Source organism: Plectropomus leopardus, chromosome 3, assembly GCF_008729295.1.
Source record: "Plectropomus leopardus isolate mb chromosome 3, YSFRI_Pleo_2.0, whole genome shotgun sequence".
In the NCBI taxonomy this organism is placed as follows: domain Eukaryota; kingdom Metazoa; phylum Chordata; class Actinopteri; order Perciformes; family Serranidae; genus Plectropomus; species Plectropomus leopardus.
In genome coordinates, this window is record NC_056465.1 from 29982306 (window position 1) to 30004253 (window position 21948).

The 21948-nt window shown below is 39.8% G+C and overlaps 1 protein-coding gene across 1 annotated transcript; it reads left to right on the forward strand.

The window, feature by feature from the left end:
* The first annotated feature begins 12759 nt into the window (after window positions 1-12759).
* On the forward strand, window positions 12760-21479 carry echdc2 (enoyl CoA hydratase domain containing 2). The gene is made up of 11 exons (XM_042482705.1): window positions 12760-13180; window positions 14339-14406; window positions 14493-14580; window positions 14674-14760; window positions 14854-14946; window positions 16384-16440; window positions 16547-16609; window positions 16706-16830; window positions 18191-18241; window positions 18317-18364; window positions 19041-21479. Exons 1-11 carry the CDS (start codon window positions 12940-12942, stop codon window positions 19116-19118), a joined length of 999 nt encoding a protein of 332 aa, XP_042338639.1. The 5' UTR covers window positions 12760-12939; the 3' UTR covers window positions 19119-21479.
* The last annotated feature ends 469 nt before the right edge of the window (window positions 21480-21948 follow it).

Consider the following 21948-nt stretch of genomic DNA (forward strand, 5'->3'; position numbering starts at 1 on the left):
GGTGTTGCTTTCTTAAGATATTCAGCGTCCAGAGTGCAAGAGAAACTCAGGAGGAACTAAAAGAGAAATACATCTCTCTCTCTCTCTCTCTCTGTGTGTGTGTGTGTGTGTGTGTGAATAGTTGTGGAATGTAACGAAGTACATTTACTCAACTACTGTACTTCAGTACAAATACTTCTACTCCACTATAATTAAGAAATATTATACTTCTCACTTCCCCACATTTGTCCATCACCTTTAGTTACTTTACAAATTCAGGTGTTAGGATAAAAACACAAGAAGAGTTTATAAAATATGATGTTTTGTTATTTAAATGAAATTACCATACAGTTTATAGTATAGTTTAAGTATAGCTGCAATGATTAGTTGATTCACAAAATATCAGTTGCCAACAATTTTGATAAACTTTTAAGTCTTTTTCTTTCTTTTTATTTAAAATCATTTTGAGTTTTGTGGGTGTTCTTTCTTTTTTAATAATTTGGAGGTTTGGGAGCATTTTCCCCCCAATTCTTTTTTATTATTTTGAGTTTTTTGGGTGTGTTGTTTTTCCCAAAGAGTTGAATTACATCTTCCTGATAATACTTATATTATTATTTTTAGCTAAGTAACAATGTAAGAATTATACTTGTGTGTGTGTGTGTGTGTGTGAAGGTGTGTGTGTGTGTGTGTGTGTGTGTGTGAGTGTGGGTGTGTGTAGCAGCCTCTTAGCCATGCAAAGATTTAACAGGCCTTATCTCATGTGGTCCAGCGGCTAATTTCTTTTCATTCTGTCCCCCAGCGGCTTGTTGACAACATAATGCATTCAAATTGGATTGAGTGTGCTCCGTTATGATTTTTTTTCCCCTTCTTTTTTGGCATACTCAAATTTTAATTTAGGAAGTCACACATTCAGCTCTCCACGTGTGCGTCACTGTCTTTTGTCTGAACATTGGACCTGGAAGGTGGCTGACAGGATATTGACTGCCACCTCTTGTGTCTTTGCAGCCAACGTCTCATTACTGTGTCACTCAGAGGAACAAAAACAGTTAAAGGTAGATTTTGGATTAAGATGATGGATGAAATTAAGACCTTTTTTAAAACGTAATGCCATTATGTTCCTATGGCTGTCAGAAATATGAATAAATCATGATGTATCAGGTATAATTAAAGACATTAGTCTCATAAAGAGATTAAATATTCTTTTGAGCATAATTACTGATCATTTATTACCAGCTACTCTTTTTGTATGTAATATTGGTGCATTCCAAGCCTGCTTTCATTAAAGGTCACACAGAGGTCATTCATCTTTCAGTAGCATCATTACAACCGATGAACCTATTTTCTAAATCTGTCACTTAACATGAGACAGATAATCTGTGAAAACAAATCATGTTTCTCTGGATCCCTCTACTGCTTATTATGGCATTTGAAATAATCCACCGAGCCTGAGCAAAAACAACCAATCAGAGCCAGGAGTCACTGCTCGTGCACACGCTGTGCTGCCAACAACAGCGTACAAAACAAGTAAACAGACCAACGATGAAAAGCACGCTAAAGGAAAGGGTTAAAGCAAGTCTGATATAACATGAGTTAACAAGATAGAAAGGGGGGGAGTAAAGCTGCATTCATGCGATGTCGAAGGTCCTAGTGTCCGAGTCGGGAAGTTGTCCTCCGACTTCCATGTTCATGTGCTTTGAGGGAGCAACATGGAAGCTACAAAGAAGATGGGATGCATTTTAATGCTAAGAGCATTTAAACAAGAGGTTGATTGCTGTTTCCAGTTTATATATATATATATATATATATATATATATATATATATGGGTTTTTGTTATATATTTTAAATTATTTTTTTATATTTAATCAAGGTCACTCTTCATGGACAGCAGTTAACATTACAACCATATTACACTATCAAAAATTGATACTTAATATGTAGATTCATAAAAAAGCTTCTTAGCATTGACCAAACATTGACTTTTGCCCGCCATGTTTATGCATTATGACGTCAAGTCAGCAACTCGTGTTATAAAATATTATTGTTGTCAGTGTTAGTATACTCATCTGGCATGCTTTATAGTTTAAAGTTTGCTCGCTTGCTAAAGCTTATAGATGCATATACTTACATGAGCAACTACTAAAAGTTAATAGGAATAAAATAACAAAATATATCATTTTGTACCGTCAATTGTTGACACTGTTTCCATGCTCTCTGCCATTTCTGCTACCCTTAAACGTCACATCTTTACAACTCGGGTATAACAGAAATTTCCCAATTTCCCACGCGTAAATACAACTTTGGCGGGCCGTTTACAGTAAAGCTGATGCTGACTGGTATTAGATTAGTTTTCCAGCTGGATCTGATGATGGAGGATCATCAAAGTTACAAAACATCATAAACAGGACATGAAGTTCTGTACCAAATTTCCAGACAACCCATGTGACAGGTGTTAAGATATTTCAGTCTGAACCAGAAAATGTGGATGGACAGACACACAGACAGACAGACCGCCGTCAGCATCAACACTTAACCCTTTGAAACTTGAGCAAATCGGCTTGATTTCTTTCAAAAACATGGGAGGAAGGCGATGAGCAACTTGATCATAAACGTCTCCAAACCGGTCAAAAATTCATAGTAAAAAAATTACAGGAAAATTGTCTGAAAATTAGCAAAAAAAATGTAATTTAAAAACAAAACCAAACAAGGAAATGACCTGGGGGAAAAATGCTACATATTCGAAGATGTTAGATATTTTGCAGCGTATTATGAATACATAATTCTAATAATCATAAATATAGTTTCTGGAGACTATCCCCTATTTTTTATTTCTTGATACTTTTCTAAAATGTCTCTCTCTTTCTCTCTTCTTAAAAAAACATAAAACATTTTCAGGCTGTTTTCTTATCACCTTTTACCAATTTCTTGCAATTTGCTCAAAGCCTTTTCCCATGTTTCTGAAGAGAATCTAACCTTTTTGTTCAGGTTTCAAAGGTTTAAATAGCGTACTTAAAGGCATGTGAATGCAACACAGGATGAACTGATGTCCATTCAGCTTTCAAAGGTTTACTCAAGACTGAATTGTCATGACTGCTAAATCTGAATAGAGGGAATGGATAATTTGTCAATCGTGAAAACATTACAGCTTTGGATACTGACAGCTTTTTGCTCAGCTTTTGATATCAGAGCTGCTGCGGTCAGGCCTGGATATCCATCTTCAGTGTGATGCATCATTATCGAAGAAAAGCTCTTCTGAGTGCGTAGCAGCCTGGAGGAAAATGAGCCTATTTGATCAGTGTCGCTTCTCGTCGGCCTGTCTGCTCCCTCTGGCATCGGTCTGCTGTCTAAATGGCCCTGCTGGATCGTGTTCGCAGGTAAAGCCTGGCGATCAGAATCATTAATGTAACTTTCCTCCCTGACTGCTGCGGACGGTGTCAGCTTCCAGAGCTCCCTGTGTACATACACATACATGTGTGTTCATACAGTTGTGTGTGTTAAATGCTACTCGGAGGTCATGTGTTGCACGGTCATGTGTGTGCAGTACATGTGTCAAACTTGTCTGCATCGCTGTTCCCCTGCCTTTGTGACAGTGTGTTTTGAGTGCGTGTTTGCATGACAGTGTTGGCCACATCTTTATTTTTTAATAGGGTGTATACAGTGTCGGCTGTCAACTGCCAGACAGATCAACTGATCTCCGGCCCGAGGGGACGGCCAACTGTGCCATCAGAGGTGTCACTCACCTTTACTTCACACCCACTACAACAAATCTTTTAGCTCCTCTCCCCGGACTAAATAACGACAGGTAAAAGTTTTTCATAAGAGCTTTCTCCGTCCCTTTCTCTGCCTGTGTGTAGCTATAACTCCTCGTTCCTCCTCTCCTCTTCACTGTGGCTCAGTTTGCTCGTAAGTCTTCTCCCGCTATCTTTCAGGCTGTAAGTCCGAGGCTCTTTTTTTCCAGCACAACTCCATCATTCTAATGTAATTGAACCAAGAGTACGATGCTCTATCAGTCACCCTGACAGCCTCTATACTGGATGGTGTATTTGTGAGTGGGCGTGTACTCTGAGGATGGAGAAGATTAAACATAAAAACACAGCGTGTGGACTTTACATTTTATTTATTGCCTATAATGCTTCAGTATTGTTATCACGAAAACTGATCTGAAATGGAGGCAAATGTAGGATGTAGTGTCTTTTGTGACGTGCTGCACATGGAGAATTTATTTCACATTACAGGAACATATCTTAAAGGATAACGATCTACATTTTGGTTATTATTAAATGTTTTACAACATGTTAGTCCATCTCTTACTGACTTTCCTACCCTGTCTGTGGCTCTTGGTTTTGAAGGAACAGTTCACTCCCAAATCAAAAACACATTAGCCTGTTTTTCCTCCTACCTGTAGTGCGATTAATCAGTCTAGACTGTTTTAGTTTGAGTGTTGAAGATATATCTGCCATAGAGATGTCTGCCCTCTCTCCACTAAAATTGAACTAGATGGCATTCGGCTTGTCGGACTCAAAGTGCCAAAAAATACATTTAAAAAACTCAATTGCAATCTTTTTCCCCAGAAATCATGACCTGATTACTCAAGATAATCAACAGACCTTATTATGAGCCATTTTAAGTAGAAACTATTTTCTCTCTACTAAACTACACCTGCCAAACAGAAGCACACATCTACTGCTAGCTCATCTGGCACCACTGAGACAGCTAATGTTACAGCTCAGCTGCGGAGGACACCAAAAATGTTTGCATTGCATCTCTCACTGTGACAGCATGAGCCTCTCATCCATCAGTAGATGCACACTGCCTTCTGCGCAGTAATACTTTACTTTCTGAAAAAGGTTAAATAGTTTCCTAAAACAGCCATACTGAGCTCTAGTTTCCAACAAACATTACTCAAACAGAATTAAATAGTGCTTTTGGGGACTTTTTTTCTCGTGTTGATGAATACACTACAGTGCTCATGTTCATGGTAAAGAAGGAGCATGTCAGCTGGTGCAACAGTTTGGCTCACTGATGGCAGCGGCATACCTCTATGGTCATGTCTAGCCAGGTCTTATTCCCAGGGCATCAAATATGGCAGCTTGGTCAGTGGCCGTCGACGTGCGATTCCAAACGCAAGGCACCTTTTAGCTTCTATATGAGACGCACATGGCTGTCAGCCCACCCGCAACAGTGACTTAAGAGCAAGTTGTGTTTTTAAAAAAAATTATATTACGTCATTATCGTCATGTGACAAACCTTTTAACTTATTTAACAAACATACTTATGTTAACCCAAAGCAAGATGTTTTTTTTCTGAACCTCACCAAGTAGTTTTGTTGCCTAAAGCCAAAGTAGTTTCAATAACAAAACCTATGTTTCCTGTGAACAAAGAAAAAAATTTTGAAAAGACATTTTGCATGTAACAGGCAGAAATGCCATGCTGCGCCTGCGCTTCCAAAATTGACACTAAAGGGGTACCTACAGTTGAGTGTCGTACTTTGAAGCATAAGGCCTGTGACCAAGCTGCTGTATTTGAGGCGATCCAGACAAAACTGTCTTAAGAACTACGCGATGGATTTCCATGAAATCTTGAACAGATATTCGTGGTCCCCAGAGGATGAATCCTACTATGTCCGATATGTTGGTTTATAACAAAACACTTGCACAACTACAGTCATGCCATTCCCTGATTATACTTGTTCGTGGGAGCAATTCATGGTGCGTTTTGGTCTTTTAATGGGATTTGCTGACAGTATGAAAAATACAGTGTAGCAGACGTGTTCTTAAATATGCAAAACTTTTACACATCAGACAGTAATAGATGGATATCAGAGAGCGTCACACAGTCCACATCTACATTTTGATGGTATGTTATACCGGGGCGTTGATGACTGTCAGTTCTGCAGTATCAGCAGAGCGTATTAATCCACTGCAGCCTGCTTCTGTGCACTTTACTTAAGTTAATGTGCTCACATAATGGCAGCCCCTGTAGTCCTGCCCCCTTCACACACACTCACAAACAAATTTGCATCACCTCAAACAAGCATCTTCTCTCATATTCTTTATCTCCATCACTGCTCCTCCCACTACAAACATGCACACAAACACACAAGAACAAACACGACAGTGCTGCACAACTGTTGTTTTCTTCTATGGTTTTGTAAGTAAATTAGCTAAAAACAGCCCAGCCCGAGGGATGTTTCTTTTTTATATCAGTGACTGTGCGATGTGGAGCAAAAGTCTGAATGCAGACAGAGCTTGAGACAGAGAACTATGTGTGTTAGTATTACAGAATATGTGTGTGATAAAACATCAGACACAAAGGTCAAACACACTGTACATGCCTTGAGCGGATCACTGTGCTGTCTCGCTCTTGACAGACAGCTCCAGTAACAGGACGCCATTCACTCCCTCTGACTCATGCCCGGCCTCGTGCCCCGTCACCAGGCCCAAAATCAGCCACGGGCTTTGATGAGGCTGCGGCTGCGGGGCTGTCTGCGGCGGTCTACGCATGACTCTGCCTCCTGAGTCTGATGGGAGGAGAGCAGGAGGAAGGAGAGGAGTCACTTTTTGTAAAATGATAGACTCTCAATGACACAGTGGGCTGGTGATGAAGAAATCCAAAAGCCCATGGTAAAATGACATGACTGCACTGGAGCAGAGGAGCAACAGGGCAGAGTGAACGCTCCTCTAATACCCTCTGATACGAGGCTGACCCCTGCAGGATAGGAGGGGAGGTACTGTGGGGTTGGCATCAGCTTAAGTGTGCCATGCCCGAGCTGATTGTTGGCAGCGATGGGTGTGAATCTGTCCAGCTGCAGCCAGGAAATGATGCTATAGGGCAAATTAAAACACACTAGACAAAACAACTCCTCTCCTCTGATTAATGGCGACCATTATGTGTCTCCGAGTCCGTGTTCTTGCTGTGATGTGTGCCCAACCTGCACGTCTCGTCCGGGGACAGACTGCCTGTGTCCGTCACAGTCCATCAGGCTCAGTTTCTGTCACTCACACTCAAACGTCACACTGAAACGTCATCCACCATCAGATTTCCATCTCAAGGCACGTACACATGATAGGAGGAACGCACGCCTGCCAGACATCAAATCTAGGCGGCCTCCAGAGCAGAACCTCAGACATCCATCAGGTGACATTTCACTTCACTGCAACAGAATCTGCAGACGAACGCAAATCTGAGTGATCTCTCTTTACCTCTCAAATGACCTCGGCAGCCTTAAAGGTCGTGTGTGTAGGAAATAGGAGAATATATCAGCAGAAATACAATGTAATAAGTATATTTTCTAAAGTATATAATCACCTAAAAATAAGAATCTTGTTTTTCGCGACTTTAAATTGAGCTTTTTATATCTACATAGGGAGCAAGTCCTTGTCAGTGGTGTCTGCCACGTTTTCCAATTTATGGTAGCCCTGGCTCTGGATTTGCGTTTTTTTCGGCAGCTAATGTAGTCAGCAACCCCTCGGTGACGCAACATTTTGAATGTCGGGATTACAAGATATCAGGGGACAAAAGGGTGAGCACACATTAGCAGGTGCCTGGCTAGTGTCCTGTCTGCGACAAGCCAAACAGCGTTGTTGAAACACTTATTTTTAACATGAAACTGCTTTATTCAGTGTTTTTATGGGTTTAAATTACCAAGTCCATTTATTTTGGAAAGAAGGAAAACACTGAGGATAACTCAACTCCCAGTAAAAACCTCCTATGATCTTAAGTTATTAGAGAAAAGAAGGTGAACACACATTAGCTGGTGCTCGGATAGTCGTCCATATGTGACAAGCCAAACAGTGTCAAAGAAACGCTGATTTTTAACGTGAAATTGCTTTATTGAGTGCATTTACTGGTTTTAATCACTGAGTCTGTTTGCTTTGGAGAGGAAGAATCCTCTGGGAAAAATTCGGCTCCTAGTACAAACCTCCTTTATGTATGGATTTTAAGTTATCAGAGAAAAAAGGTGAGCACACATTAGCAGGTGCTTCCTAGCTAGTGTCCCATCTGCAACTTGCTAAACAGCGTCAGAGAAACAATGATTTTAAAAGTGAAACTGCTTAATTCAGTGTTTTTACCAGTTTAAATCACCTCGTTTGTTTATTTTAAGAGGGAAGCGGACTCTGTGGATAGTTTGGCTCCCAGTGAAAACATCCTGAACATCTGGATCATCAGAAAGATGAGCACACAATAGCAGTCTGCATGAGCCAAATAGCTTTGGAGAAACACTGAATTGTAACGTGAAATGGCTTTATTCAGTGTTTCTACCTGTTTTAATCACCCAGTTTTTTTATTTTGGAGAGGAGGAGACCTCTGTGGATCATTTTACTCCCAGTAAAAACCATCCCAACAATTAACACTGTAGAAATCCTGACCAAAAGTTCACCCTTGGTACATGGGGGACTTTTTTGCTGGTTATAATCTGCAATCCTCACAGCTAGATGCCACTAAATTCTACACACTGCTCGTTTTATATTCAAATTTTATACATTTCTGAGTGTCTTTGTCCTACTTTTATTCTTTCTTTCAGTTTTATCCAATCTGTACTTAGTCGGAGGTCAGATGTACATGAGTAAAAATGTTCTGATTGGTGTTTTTGTATTAAGTTATTATTACAGTTTCATTTTCACTTTACCCACTTAACCTTGCTCACCCTCCTGACCCAACACCCTGCTGAACACAGCCGCCTACACTCTCCACTTTGAATGAATTTACATCTCTGTTACAAATTAATATGATTCATTGCCCAGAGTCACAAGCATCCATGTCAATTAGGAAGAGTAAACAAAGCCAGACAGCAATAAAAATGTGCTCGCTGTGGCAGGAGGAAAGTTACAGGATCGATATAAAGTAATCTGATGTACCTGAATGCTAAAATAACTTTGTGATATTTCATAAAAAGTCAATTTCAATTACAGTGTCTGGACTACACGCACAATGGATATGCACAGACTAACACAAACACATCGAGACCCGGTTCTCTCTGCTCAGACTGTTGTGCCATTAGAGCCACAGTCTGCCTGTGTAATTGCATAACCTGTAAAGACCTGCTCAATAATGCATGGTCAGACTAGACATGGGCAGCCTGACGGAAAACGTTACCTCAACCACATGCTTTGTCTGGCCAAAGACTGGACACTGCAGAGACAGGACACAACGCTGGAGGACAGTATGTGTGTGTGTGTGTGTGTGTGTGTGTGTATATGTGTGTAGACCACTGTGTGTAGACCCTGTACCAAGCCAAATCTGGCTCAGTATAGTTGCTAGTTTGCCCCTCCTATCATTCCATACCATCTAATTAGGCCCTTCTGAACTGTTTATATGTTTTACTATCACTAAGTATCACATCAAAATGTATGTATATCCCACATAATCACGAGCTAGTAATTTGTGCATGCACCCACAAATTTTGTAAGGCTGCAATCATGCCATCGATGTGATGATGGAAGGAAAGAAGGACGGGGTCCCGGTGGTTGATGGTGCACAAATCAGAAATCAGAATCAGAATCAGAAATATTTTATTGATCCTCGAGGGGAAATTGCCTGACACAACACAGGACTTGTGAACTTTGAGTGACCTTTGAGTCATTTTCAGATACGTCCTCACCATGTTTCTTTCCCTAAAGCTAACCACAGTAACTTTACTTGCCTAAACCTTACCTCTATAACTTTGCATCAATTACATAAACTTACATTAAGGATATAACGTCATTCATGGGGTGATAATTCATTGCGTATCATATGAATCATTAGTATATGTTGTTCATTCACAATGAAAATAAATTGATTCACACTGGATATTTTGTACTTTTCATTTATAAATTTAATATAGATTTCAAGAGTAAAGTCATAACATTACAGGAAAAAGTTGAGTTTTTAGGAAAAATGGTAAATTTATGGGAATAAAGTCCTAATGAGATTAAAATAAAAAAAGAAAGAAAAAAATCATAATATTGTGGGTTTTACTCATAATTTAATGAGAATTAAAGTCACAGATTAAAACCAGAGAGTTGGGTAATATGGTATAAAAAGCAACAAAGTATGAATAAATGATCAGAAGTGATAGAAGAATAAATATATTAGAAATATTTATTATGATTATTTGTGACTCTGTTTCTCATAAAATTATGAGTTTAATCTCAAAATAGTTTGACTTTTTCTTGTAAATTTACAAGTTTATTGTCATAATATTATGACTTTTTCTCGATATCTAAGATTTTTTTTCTTTAACATGGCCCTATTCCTCCATCATCATATAGGAGAACACAGAGCACATAAACAGCATAAAAATGGAGTTTTCTCATAAAAAAAGAGTGCCAGGGAGGCTAAGCCCCAAATCTCATGAAATCCTAGAAACGCAACTGAATACACCTGACCTGACCTATGTGCAGGGTCGGGCCTCGATTTCGCAATACATTTACCAGCAACTAAACAGGATTTACATGACTCAGAGCCTACAGCACAGTAGGTAGAGTTAAACTCACCTGTATCTCATTGAAACAGGGTTTACAAAGCAGGACCCACTTACACTAAATTAACACCAGCACAGCACAGATATTCACCTGAATCTCAGCAGGATTTACAGTACAGGGACACTTTAATCTAACTGCACAATAACCAAGAGATTATGTATTGCAAAATGAACCCAGAGAGGACGATACACAGAGAGGTCCTACATCACTCCTGGGTTGATTTTTAGCTCGCATTGAACATCTACGATTAAAACTGAATCCAGAGCAACAGTCTGTTGTTCACTGCAACTGTCTGCTATCCAAAAATAACAGTTTGCAGGACCCACCTTCACTAAACCCCTAAAATAATGCAATCTGTATTCCGTAAATGCAATCTGTAATATCTAGGTTTTCCCTCTTCACAGTGCAGAAAGACGGCCTTTATTCAGTGGAATCCACTCATTTTTATTAAAACACACTTATCACAATTGTTATCTTTACTAAAGTAAAGGATATTTTCTTTATTATCTGTACTGCATAAGTTTGTAAACACATTTTTTAGCAAGATATATCACTTGTGTGGCCTAACAACAGCAACAAAAGTCTCAAGCAACATAGATTATTATACTGTACAATGGGGACAGTATGCAAGTTTGTATTCAGATGTTTTTCTGTATGAGTGTGTGTGTGAGTGTGTAGTTTATGTGGTATGAAAATTATTTTACAACTACCAGGTCAAAAGTGACCCTAAGACGATATTTTCACCCTGTGGCTGTACAGCTTTCATGGAGATATTAACAAATTTCAGTTTCTCATGTTGGAGTCATTCTAGGAAAAGTTATTTAATGTTGAAAAAAGATCATTAAGAGGGGTTTCTACGCTGCTATAAACTTAGTAGCGGGTCATTTTTGACCTCCTAAGACGACCTACGACGTGTCACCGTTATCTGTCAAAAGATGAGCTTAATTAGCAGCGGCGGTCTCACCTGTTGAGAAGCTGTCATGTCTCGTCCTCGTCTTGTCCCTGGCCTGTAACGTTTTTCCACTGGTATCAGCCTGGTCCTGTCCATGCTGTCCACACTCTGTCCTTGTCTTCGTTTGACATTAGCTCCGCCAACTCTGTTAGCACTGTCCCAACTTTCTGTCCTTCTCTGCTAACGAAGATTTTCGACACTAACTTTATTTTTCAACAAGTCTAAACTTTTTAAACAACCTCGAGTATTTTTTATTGTTTTCTCAAACCTTCTTTGCTCCACCTGGTCGCTTTTGGACTCCCCTTTCTCGTCTAATTTGTGTATTTATTCCAATTACGCCACTCCATCTTTATCTACTTAGATTTTGTTTACTTCCTGTTTGACCTCTGACATTACATGATGGACCGATCCACTTAAAACTGTGAGGGGAGGTGACCAGCGGCCGATACCACTGCACCTGCCTTAAATAGTAGTAGTAGTAGTAGTAGTAGTAGACATTTTTGAGGCCGTGTAAACCCCTAAGAAATAATGATGTTTTTATTATTATTGATATTATTATTATTATTATTATTGTTGTTAACAATAATAATAATAATGATATTAATAATATAATAATAATTTTGTTGTTGTTTTTATTAATAATAATAATAATAATTTTCTATTATTTATTTATTTATTTTTGCCAGAAATGCCAGATGGGACAATCCGAGCTTGCTATGTAGGTTGGTGTAAGGGGCCCCTGCTCCTGTCATTTAGCAAAATTGTATATATGTTTATATATTATTCAGCATACAATCCAGTTAGGAACAGCAGCTTGCATGTAAACATTTAAACATATATATCTTCACTCAAACTGAGTAAATCAAATAGTAAAATACAAAACAACAACATTTATGATAGCAAATTAACCATAGACAGCAAGGACAATTACTTTAAGTGCACGAGACTGCACAACATTATAGAAGTCACTCAGGGAATGATTATCTTTAAAATGTGTTCTTCTTTATGGAAAATAAATAGTTTTTGACTTCATTCTTAAGAGCTTAAGGAGGTTTGGGTATTGGCTAGTTTCCATTTGCATTTATGTGCATGATATTTACTCAGAATGATTATTATATTTACCATTTTTGAGACTTCTTTTGGGAGACATCTTACCAAAACTGGGGATCATTTAGCAAAAGTGTCCCTGGGCAGAGCAAGCTGAGTGTCCCTGGTGCAGAATGAGGAAGTAAAAACAAACTTTCACAATTAAATTTTCACTTTGAGACTTGCTGAGTAACATAGTAACTAGTATCAGGAAGTGGAAAAATACCCAAATTGCTTCATCATGTAGTCATTTCGGATAAACTGACAGAATAACATCATGTTTTAGCTCTCTGGTTGGTGTATTATCTTATATGAACCTGTCTGATAGGCTTATCGTTCCTGATTTGAAATAAAGGTCAGGAGCAGCCAAGTCCCTCCTCTCACAGGAAGAAACCTGCACAAAACTTCCTGCAGCTTTCCTCAACAATCTTCCTGCTTCTGAAACCCAAACAGCAAGCATGTCGACTCTCCTCCGCAGACTGGCAGGGCCCAGGTGTTTACCGAGACGGTGTTTAGGAGTGATTCTGCGGGAAAGGCACAGCCGAACTTCCCATCTGATCCCCCGGGAAGGATCGAGACTGCTGCCCGGAGGCGGTCGCCCTCTGACGGCGTGCAGTTGCGCTCACAGCCGCGGGCAGCACACGGAGGCGGTAGACCCAGTGGAGGTGGATTTAAAGCGGTTAGAGGGGGAAGACGATGGTAGGCACACACTTATATGTGATTCAACACTGTTCAAATTCACACTGACAAACTCGCTTCACAATCCCAGTCTAACAGCAACCTTTCAGCCATTAATCTGATAACACTGCACACTGAAGCCTGTATCTCCTGTGTGCTGTTACCACACACTGTAAAGGCAACCTAACAAGAAATAATGTTTAATAAGTAAGCAAATAATGATTTAGAAGACAAGATCACGGCACAGAACAATATTGATCCAGGAAGCAACATGTGGTTTGCTATTGAACGCTTTCTTTAATATAAAATGATGATATCAGAGGAGATACTGTAATACATTTACATTTTAGATTTTTTACAGTCTATGGCTGTAACTGCACAAATATTAGATTTGACTATATTTTCACAATTTCTGGCATTTATAGAAAACTACTAATGTACCAAGAGAATGTGTTTAATTCTCTTTGGAGGTTGTGTAACATCAGGAGATTTTACAAATGATTTTCTGTACAGGAATCTGGATCAGTGTTTATTTTCCTCACATGAACAGGACACTTAAATGATGATTTCTTCACAGCTGTTTCTGAGCTGAAAAATAGCATCAGAGCAGAACATTTCATGGAAATGCAGACTTTATGGAAGCTCAGCGGTCACAGGTTCAAACCCTTTGCTGCATGTTATCCCATCTCTTTCCCACTTTCACCCTTAAGCTGTCCTATCAAATAAAGGCCAAAGCCCCCAAAATAATCAAAAAACAACAAAAAAGAAGTAAACCCTCTCAATCATCATTTACGACTACTACAAGTGTGTTGTAATGTATTTTTTGCAGAGTCTGCCTGTATTTTGTTAGTATTTATTGCGTTTGGGGTGTTTGTGGGTGTTTATGGGCATGTTTCACCACATAGTCAGGTGAAGTTTGGGCTTTTTAAAAAGGTTTTAAACAGGTGCCAGACCAAAACACAAACATAACAAGGGCGAAATACTAAATGAGAGTGAATCTGGTTTTGGCTTTTGTGCTCTTCTAATCATTGCCAATTCTCCTCTAGTTATTTATTGACAGGAATATACTTCCTTACTGACTTAATAGAGACATCAGTAGTTAACAAACCCACAGTTTTCACAGTCGAAAATAGTCAGTTGATTGCTGCTCTTTCTCTCTTGTTCCTCGCTCTTTCTCAGGGATAGTGGAGGTGCTGATGTGCCGACACAAAGCAAGAAATGCCTTGGGTCATGTGTTTGTGTCACAGGTGAGCAGACCTTCAAATCACCCCACAGACACACACACACACACACACACACACACACACTAAGACACCGTGTCCTATGTGTGCAGATGAGGCAGCTGGTGTCCACTCTGTCCAATGACTCAGCAGTTCATGTGGTCATCTTCAGGAGTTTAGTGCCAGGTGTTTTCTGTGCAGGTAAGTGTTGTCTGAACATCTGACACCAGCGAAGCATCTGGGTTTGTGATCAAAGCTCGTGTCGATGATGTGTGATGGTGTGCGTCACAATAGGTGCAGACCTGAAAGAAAGAGCTCTGATGAACAACGCTGAGTCGGATCTGTTTGTTCACGGCCTGCGATCCCTCATGACTCAAATCGGTGAGACAGAGAATGTGTAAGAGAGTAAGTGAAGATGTATATACACTCACAAACCCTCCTCTGTTTATAGTAATGTTTATTATGTCCTGGCAGCGTCGCTACCCATGCCGACCATTGCAGCGATGGACGGCGTTGCCTTGGGAGGCGGGCTGGAGTTGGCATTGGCCTGTGACCTTCGCACTGCTGGTGAGTTACCTCTTCGCCTGTCCACTCTAAACTGTATGCATCATGCTATGGCATATTTAATCTTCCTCTTCCCTTCCTTCAGGTGATGTTAATGGTGTATGAAAGGGGATGTCAAGTTCTCTTCACAGCTGTCACCAGTCCAGTCATATCAGATCAGTGGTTGAGTCTCGACAGGACGGTGAGAGATAGTAGCGTCCACTTAGGGCCATTTTTCCAGACTGACAACTCCCTCATACCATCAGTGCAGATTAAAGCAGTCATTCTAAAGCTGCTTTTTGTGTGAAATTGTGGAGAACCGAACATCTCTGGGACTCTGGAACCTGTTCCACTTTAGTTCGTTATTTTTTTTAGTTATTTTTTGTGCATATGATAAAATAACAGGAAAACATACAATAACATGAGAAAATGGATAGGTGGGCTGAAAAAAACCCCTAAGGGCTTGCAAGAGGATCACACCTAACAATTAAATTAAATATACATTTGCTTATCACCAATTATCACCAACAAATAATTTTGAAATGTTTTTGAAACCAGTTTGCTTTGATTTCTTTTGATAACATGGAAAATAACAGCAAGCAAGAAATGTTCCACAAATTGCAACAAAAATAGATAAAAGGAACAAGAGAATTAAACTAAATATTTAAGTTTCTTTAAAAAAGGGTTTGAAAATGAAAAAAAGGAAAACATCCAGAAAACTATAGTCCTATTTGTTATGATTATATATTTAAAATTATGTTACAGAATTTTTTGGTGTGAGGGTCATTTTCCTGCTAGTTTCTTACTAGTCTGTTTTTTTCAGGTAATTTTCTAATAACTTTTTACTAATTTTTTTTTTTTTGTCTTGTTAATTTGTTTATTTGCCTTCTCCTCATGTTTTTTTTGCAAGAAATCAAACCATGTTTCAAAGGGTTAATGAATATTTCAGCCACCAAAAGTCTTCAAAATTAGTATTTCTCTCTGTTTCATCATCTCATACTGTATCCTCCATGAATTGCTGGAGCAGGCTTGTGCAGAATATGCTGTATGTGATGTGGGCAGACTGTGGAGAAAGATGATTTTAATTATCTTAAAGAGGCTAAAAAGGTAAAAACTGATTTTAAGCGGTTAAAAATATAGCCATCCACAGCGGTTAAGCTAAAAACCAGCCTGTTGTTGTTCCTGTTGAGCAGTATTAATGATGTGCTGATGAGCTCGGGGACTAATGATCGCTGCTGAGGCAGGACACATCTGCCCAGCTGTTCACGTAGCTGAATCTACATGTGATTGGTTAAATTGGTGGTGGCAGCTCGGTGATTGGCCGAGCGCTGACGAGCTAGGTGAGCAGGTGTTTGCGTCTGTTGCTCTGACAGCGGCATCACTCAGACTTTACGCCCTCCCCGGCTTAATGGCACTCAGACCTTCAACTGTCCTCTGTGTGTGTGTTTGTGTGTGTTTCAGCCTTTTCTGCACAGATGGGTCTGATCGAGACGACACGAGGGCTGCTCCCAGGGGCGGGTAAGACGAACGGGGGTCACGGGAATGACCTTGCAAAGTAGTGTGTGTGTTAGTGGAGAGACAAAGCAGCTGTGAGAAGTTGACCTTGAGGTGGTTTGTCCTGCAGGGGGCAGTCAGCGGCTGCCGCGGATGGTCGGCATCACTCTGGCCAAAGAGCTCATCTTCACAGGTGGTGATACAGAAACGCTGACATGTTGCTGTGGATGCAGGATGCTTATCGTGTGGTTTTGTGTATCACCATCTCTCTGTGTCTGTCTGTTGTCAGGTAAGCGTGTGGGAGGGCAGACGGCTCTGGAGATGGGGCTCGTAAACAGAGCTGTAGAACAGAACCAGACAGGAGACGCTGCCCACAGAGAGGCGCTCAGCCTGGCCAGAGAGATACGGCCCCAGGTTAGAAAACAAACACACTTTTTCACTCTCACACAGCTCGCACACTGATGCATCCCTCCTCCTCCTCCTGCAGGCGGGGACCTGCTCTCTCACCTCTTCCTTCCTTAATCCTCTCTTCTTAACCACCCATCACCTCTGCCTCTTTTCACTCTGCTTCTCTCTCTTCCTGGTGTTTTCTTCCCACCTCCCTCTCCCTCCTCTCTTCCCTCTCTCCAGGCCTCTGTCGCTCCGCATTTCTTTCACTCCAGTTCAGATGCCCGCAGTTGGCAGGGCCAGAGTGGCAGTCAAGTGGAGAAATGGACCACAAATAGCACCACATGCACACAGACACACACATGAATCGACACATGCTTGTGTTGGTGTGGATTTAGTGATTGACAGGAGTTTGCATTGAATGAAAGTGAGGTCGAACGGAAGAGATAATAAGCTGTACGAGCCCAAGAATTTGAATCTTATTGCAGTTGTGGCTTCCTGACAAATATTCTCCCAATTTACAATACAGGTGAGGTAGTTTCTGCAGTTGCAGTTGTTAAGAATAGAATATAGAATAGAAATACGTCATTAATCCTGTGGGGGAAGTTGTTTAAATGTTTGGAGTCCCTGCAGTCAGTGTTGTGCAAGTTTCCACTTCACAAGAGCTAGCTCCAAGTTCACATATTAAAATGAAGTAGTTCTGTCTTTTGTTTTTTGGGGATTTTTTTAGAGAGAGCTGCTTGGATGCAACAGCTTGATTGTTGTTTCAAATTCACTGCCAGCAATGCTGACATTTGGACTTGTCTTTTCAGACACAAATAGCAGAAATATGTGAAACTTTTTACATTGGAATCTACTGATTTGTTCCTAAAACTCCCTCAAATATTCATATGAACTGCTGTGTGTGTGTGTGTGTGTGTGTGTGTGTGTGTGTGTGTGTGTGTGTGTGTAGATAGATAGATAGATACTGTATATGAACTTTTTTTAACCAGGTCAGAGTCTCATTGAGATTTTTTTCCTTTTACAAAAGTGGCTTTTGCTCCATTGATATGTGTTTACCAGCTGCCTAAAAACTGGGTGCTAAAGGAAAGATTATTTTAGGCCAAGATTACCACGATGACATCACTATGCCATCATCAGGGTAATTTTACAGATTTGACAGCACTCCTGCAGAATCATTGACTATATTTTATGTAAGTGATCTTTATGCATAAAGTTTCTGTGAACCTTTTAATGTTTTTAGTTTGTCATGTCCGGTTTTGGTCATTCTGTTTTTTTTTTTTTTTTAAATGTTCCTGATATATTTAACTTTCATTGTGATGTCTGTAACAGCCAGTACGTGTTGTTTTATTAATACCATCCAACTCTGTTTCATTTCTGTTCTCAGGCTCCTATTGCTGTGCGGATGGCAAAAGAGGCAATGAACAGAGGCGTTGAGGTACATGATGATTCATACATTGCATTATTTTTTTTTATTACATCCATAGTGGTGACTGAAATCTGTCTTTTTTAGGTTGACATGACAACAGCAATGGCGATAGAGAGGATGTGTTATGCTCGGGTAAGACTTCCAGTGCTTATGTAAAGTGGAAATAGAGTTTGGTAACTTTTATGAAAATAACTTTTTGTCACGTTTGCTGAAACTTTCACTAATCTCACACACTATTACATGAGACAGTCTATGAAAGAAAAAATGCTCCTTTGCCTTTTTTTAGCGCTTCTCATAGCATCACCGCACGTGAACAGACACAACCAATTACACCTGAGGAGTCTTAAACGCAGCTGTCAAACATGTCAATCACTGCTCGTGAGCTGCAGTCAACCTGTCAAACTAGGCAGCGCTGATCAAATATGAATCAAGATTGTGTTGTTGCATCGCCTATTTCTCACCTCAAACGAATCATGTTTTAGTTCACTGTTTAGCTGTTTAAAAGAGTCTGGTACAGAGACAGTTTTATTTAATGTGTTTAAGTTATAAATTCATTACCATATCAAGTCAAGTCAATTTTATTTATAGAGCCCATTGGAAATGCTCAGGGAAAAGTTGGAAAGTTTTCTCTTAATTATTTAGAAAAAAAAAACGTTCTAAAATGTTGCACACGATTGGTGACTCAGATGCAGATGATCTCCATGATTTGTTACCCAATTAATTTTTGTTAAATTCAACAGCTTTGACTCTCCAGTCAGATCATCGTCTCACTGCTGTCCTGGTGTAACCCTGTCCCCTCTGTTTCCAGGTCATCCCGACACGGGACAGACAGGAGGGAATGGCCGCCTTCATAGAGAAGAGACCCCCGCGGTACACTGGGGAATAAACTCTGTTGAGCTATCGAATTTCTCTCTCACACAGACGCATGCCACTCTCCATAACCTCATGTCTGATCGACAATTAACACCCATTGATTGTGTGAGTGCATCCCAGCTGTTGTCAATACATTAGTTAAGGTCAGCGTCAATAATGACTGTTGCTTTGGATGAGACTGGTGAAGGGAGATTTTCATTTGTTCAAAACTATGACAGTAAAAAGTTGTTTTTTCCACTGTTAATTCAAAGATTCCACATTTTTAAATCTCATTTTTGGAATAAAAAGACGACAAGGTTTTTCTCCAGTTTACGGGAATGTACATTCTTTATTTCCAAACTTGAAAATGTGACTCTCTGCAGCAACATGGCACAGTCATAGCAGACATACAGCAGCTCGACTTTTTGTTTCCTCCATCTGAATTGTGAAAAATTAAACTGGCCGTTGTCCAGGGAGATGTTCAGAGGCTCGACTAAACAATCCAACACACAAGGAGCAAAGACTCAAACAGATCCTGTAATCCGCTGCTCTTTGCTCTCGCTGACACTGATGAGATCAGCTCAGCACACATGCATGATTAGCAAGCTTATACGACAGCTGATTTACAGAAAACGATAAGGCCATAATTCACTGAGCAGATGAGATGATGGATGCTTTGCTTGTTTTAGAGTTCCATTTATTATTTATTGTTGTCTTTACTTCCATTAACATCAGAGTTATCTGACTTGTCATTGTGATTCCCGCTGAAGCAGAAATCCACTTTGCCTCAAAAATGTTGTATCAGGTTTGACAGCAGTTCCTATAAGCAAAATTTGTTCTGACTGAATAGAGAATGATGGTGAGGCTTTCATTAGAATCAAGACCTAAGATGATAAAGGAGAATGTGGACGTCAAGGTCAGCTGTTTCTGCAGAGGTGTACCTGGGAAATGGTCACCTGGTCCCAATCAACCCCCCCAGGAGCATCACTGGGCTCTGAAGCCAACTCGGCATAGTGGCCTAATGTGAAATTACAACATCTGGGCCCAAAAAAAGACATTTTTTTCCCCATAGGCTTACATTGTGATCGAAATGTCTATAAATTAGTGGATACACTTTTTTTTAACGCCACAACCCCTAATGATTAAATCATTTTTATCTCCAATTCAAGTTAGCGGAGAGCTAAACCACGAGTGAGTTGCTCGGCTGTCGTTTATCTCTAGTGCGCTTGCTCTGTGGCAGTGGTTCTCAACTCCTGGGTCGCAGTCCAAAAGTGGGTCCATTTTGAACAGACTGCAAGTGACTTGTAAAAGAAAAACAACCCAAAACTTTATTTTGAAGTACAATGAATTTCAAGCATGGAGCTTTTATTTTGATGTGCCATTTCTATTTATTCTTGCAATATTTTATTTCAATATATTCTAAGCCAACATTTTGTGTAATAAAACTGAATGTGGTCATTTATAATGTGTGGACCTTGACCTAATGACTAAGGAGAAAGGCCCCACCTTCAACACTGTATCCAATTCTCCTTTATACATCCATGATCCTGACACTAATGTCACATGACCAGTCAATTTAGTGCAGAAATATTGAATATTTCCCATAACAACCTCACTATCTTCATGTAAACAGTGTTTCCTCTCTATTTACTTTGTTCTCAATCATAATTCTCAAATAAACAAATAATGGAACATACTGTATAATAATTTCCATGCAAACAATTCAACCAGTCCTGCACAAACAGATCCTATTTCTCTCTCATTTTCTATTCTGTACAAATTACATACAGACTTAAAGATGCAGCTACTTGTACAGACGTACATACACTCATGCTCACACTGCAGCGCAGTCTCTGTCTTTAAGCACAGCGAACATATCAATATATACACAAGTTTCTCAAAGAGAAAACGGCTGTGACTCAATACACATGTACACATGTCATGATTATACTGACCACTTCATTGCCATTTGTGTCAGGAGACACTTACAATTTACCAGGCATAATTGATTTCAGCTTATTTGCTCTAATCTGGATCTTCCAATTCATAGAACTGCTGGTTTTGCCGCTGATACGACACATTTAGGGCTGCCAAACGTAAAAAAAAAAAAAAAAATTGAACTGAAACTTCTCAAAGAGATACAACTTCTCTATAATTTAGGTTTTCATCTTTAATGTTTGGAACATTTGAAGCCACTGAACACACCCTAGGCAAGTGTCCTGTCACATCAAATCAAAAGGCATTAGCTGATAAAAGACTAAATAAAGAGGAGAGCAACAGCAGTATTGAGGAGCCAGAGGCGTGGGTTTCAGTGAAGCTACAAAACAAACAAGCAGGCATTCCTAAAATGAACATTACGAGCGTTCAGACAAACTCCAGCATGCTTGAGCTCACAGCAGCGTCATGCATTTATCTAATGAGCTAATCGACCAAATTCGGACAACCAGAGCCCTCAGTAACGTACAGCGCCGGAGGGTGTCGACCCTCAGCTGAGCTTTTGGGGGTCAATCCCAAACTAGGATTTATGCGTGTGCACTGACTGTTTGTTTTTTTGGTATGAAAATCATCATGATGTCAGACTAATGAGAGCGAACACAGAAACAAACCTCATATTGAGATTTGAGCTAAACTGACCGATGGTTCTCATAATTTAATTTTTTATCACGACATTAGCACACACAGAAATATTTTTGTTTTGAAACAAGCACAAAGAAAATAAATAAAGTTAGTGTGTGTGCAAAGAATTGCAAAGTCTTTGTCCTTTAGTGTTCTCGGGATTCTTGATAAAGTGTGTTTGTGCGTTGGATATGCGCACACACACACACACACACACACACACACACACAGACAGACAGACAGACAGA

Coding starts and splice junctions, on each gene's coding strand:
- echdc2 (XM_042482705.1), top strand. CDS start 12,940: ATGTCGACTCTCCTCCGCAGACTGGCAGGGCCCAGGTGTTTACCGAGA. Junction 14,581..14,673: donor GCCAGGTGTTTTCTGTGCAG/GTAAGTGTTGTC, acceptor GCGTCACAATAG/GTGCAGACCTGAAAGAAAGA. Junction 14,947..16,383: donor CTGTGACCTTCGCACTGCTG/GTGAGTTACCTC, acceptor TGTGTGTTTCAG/CCTTTTCTGCACAGATGGGT.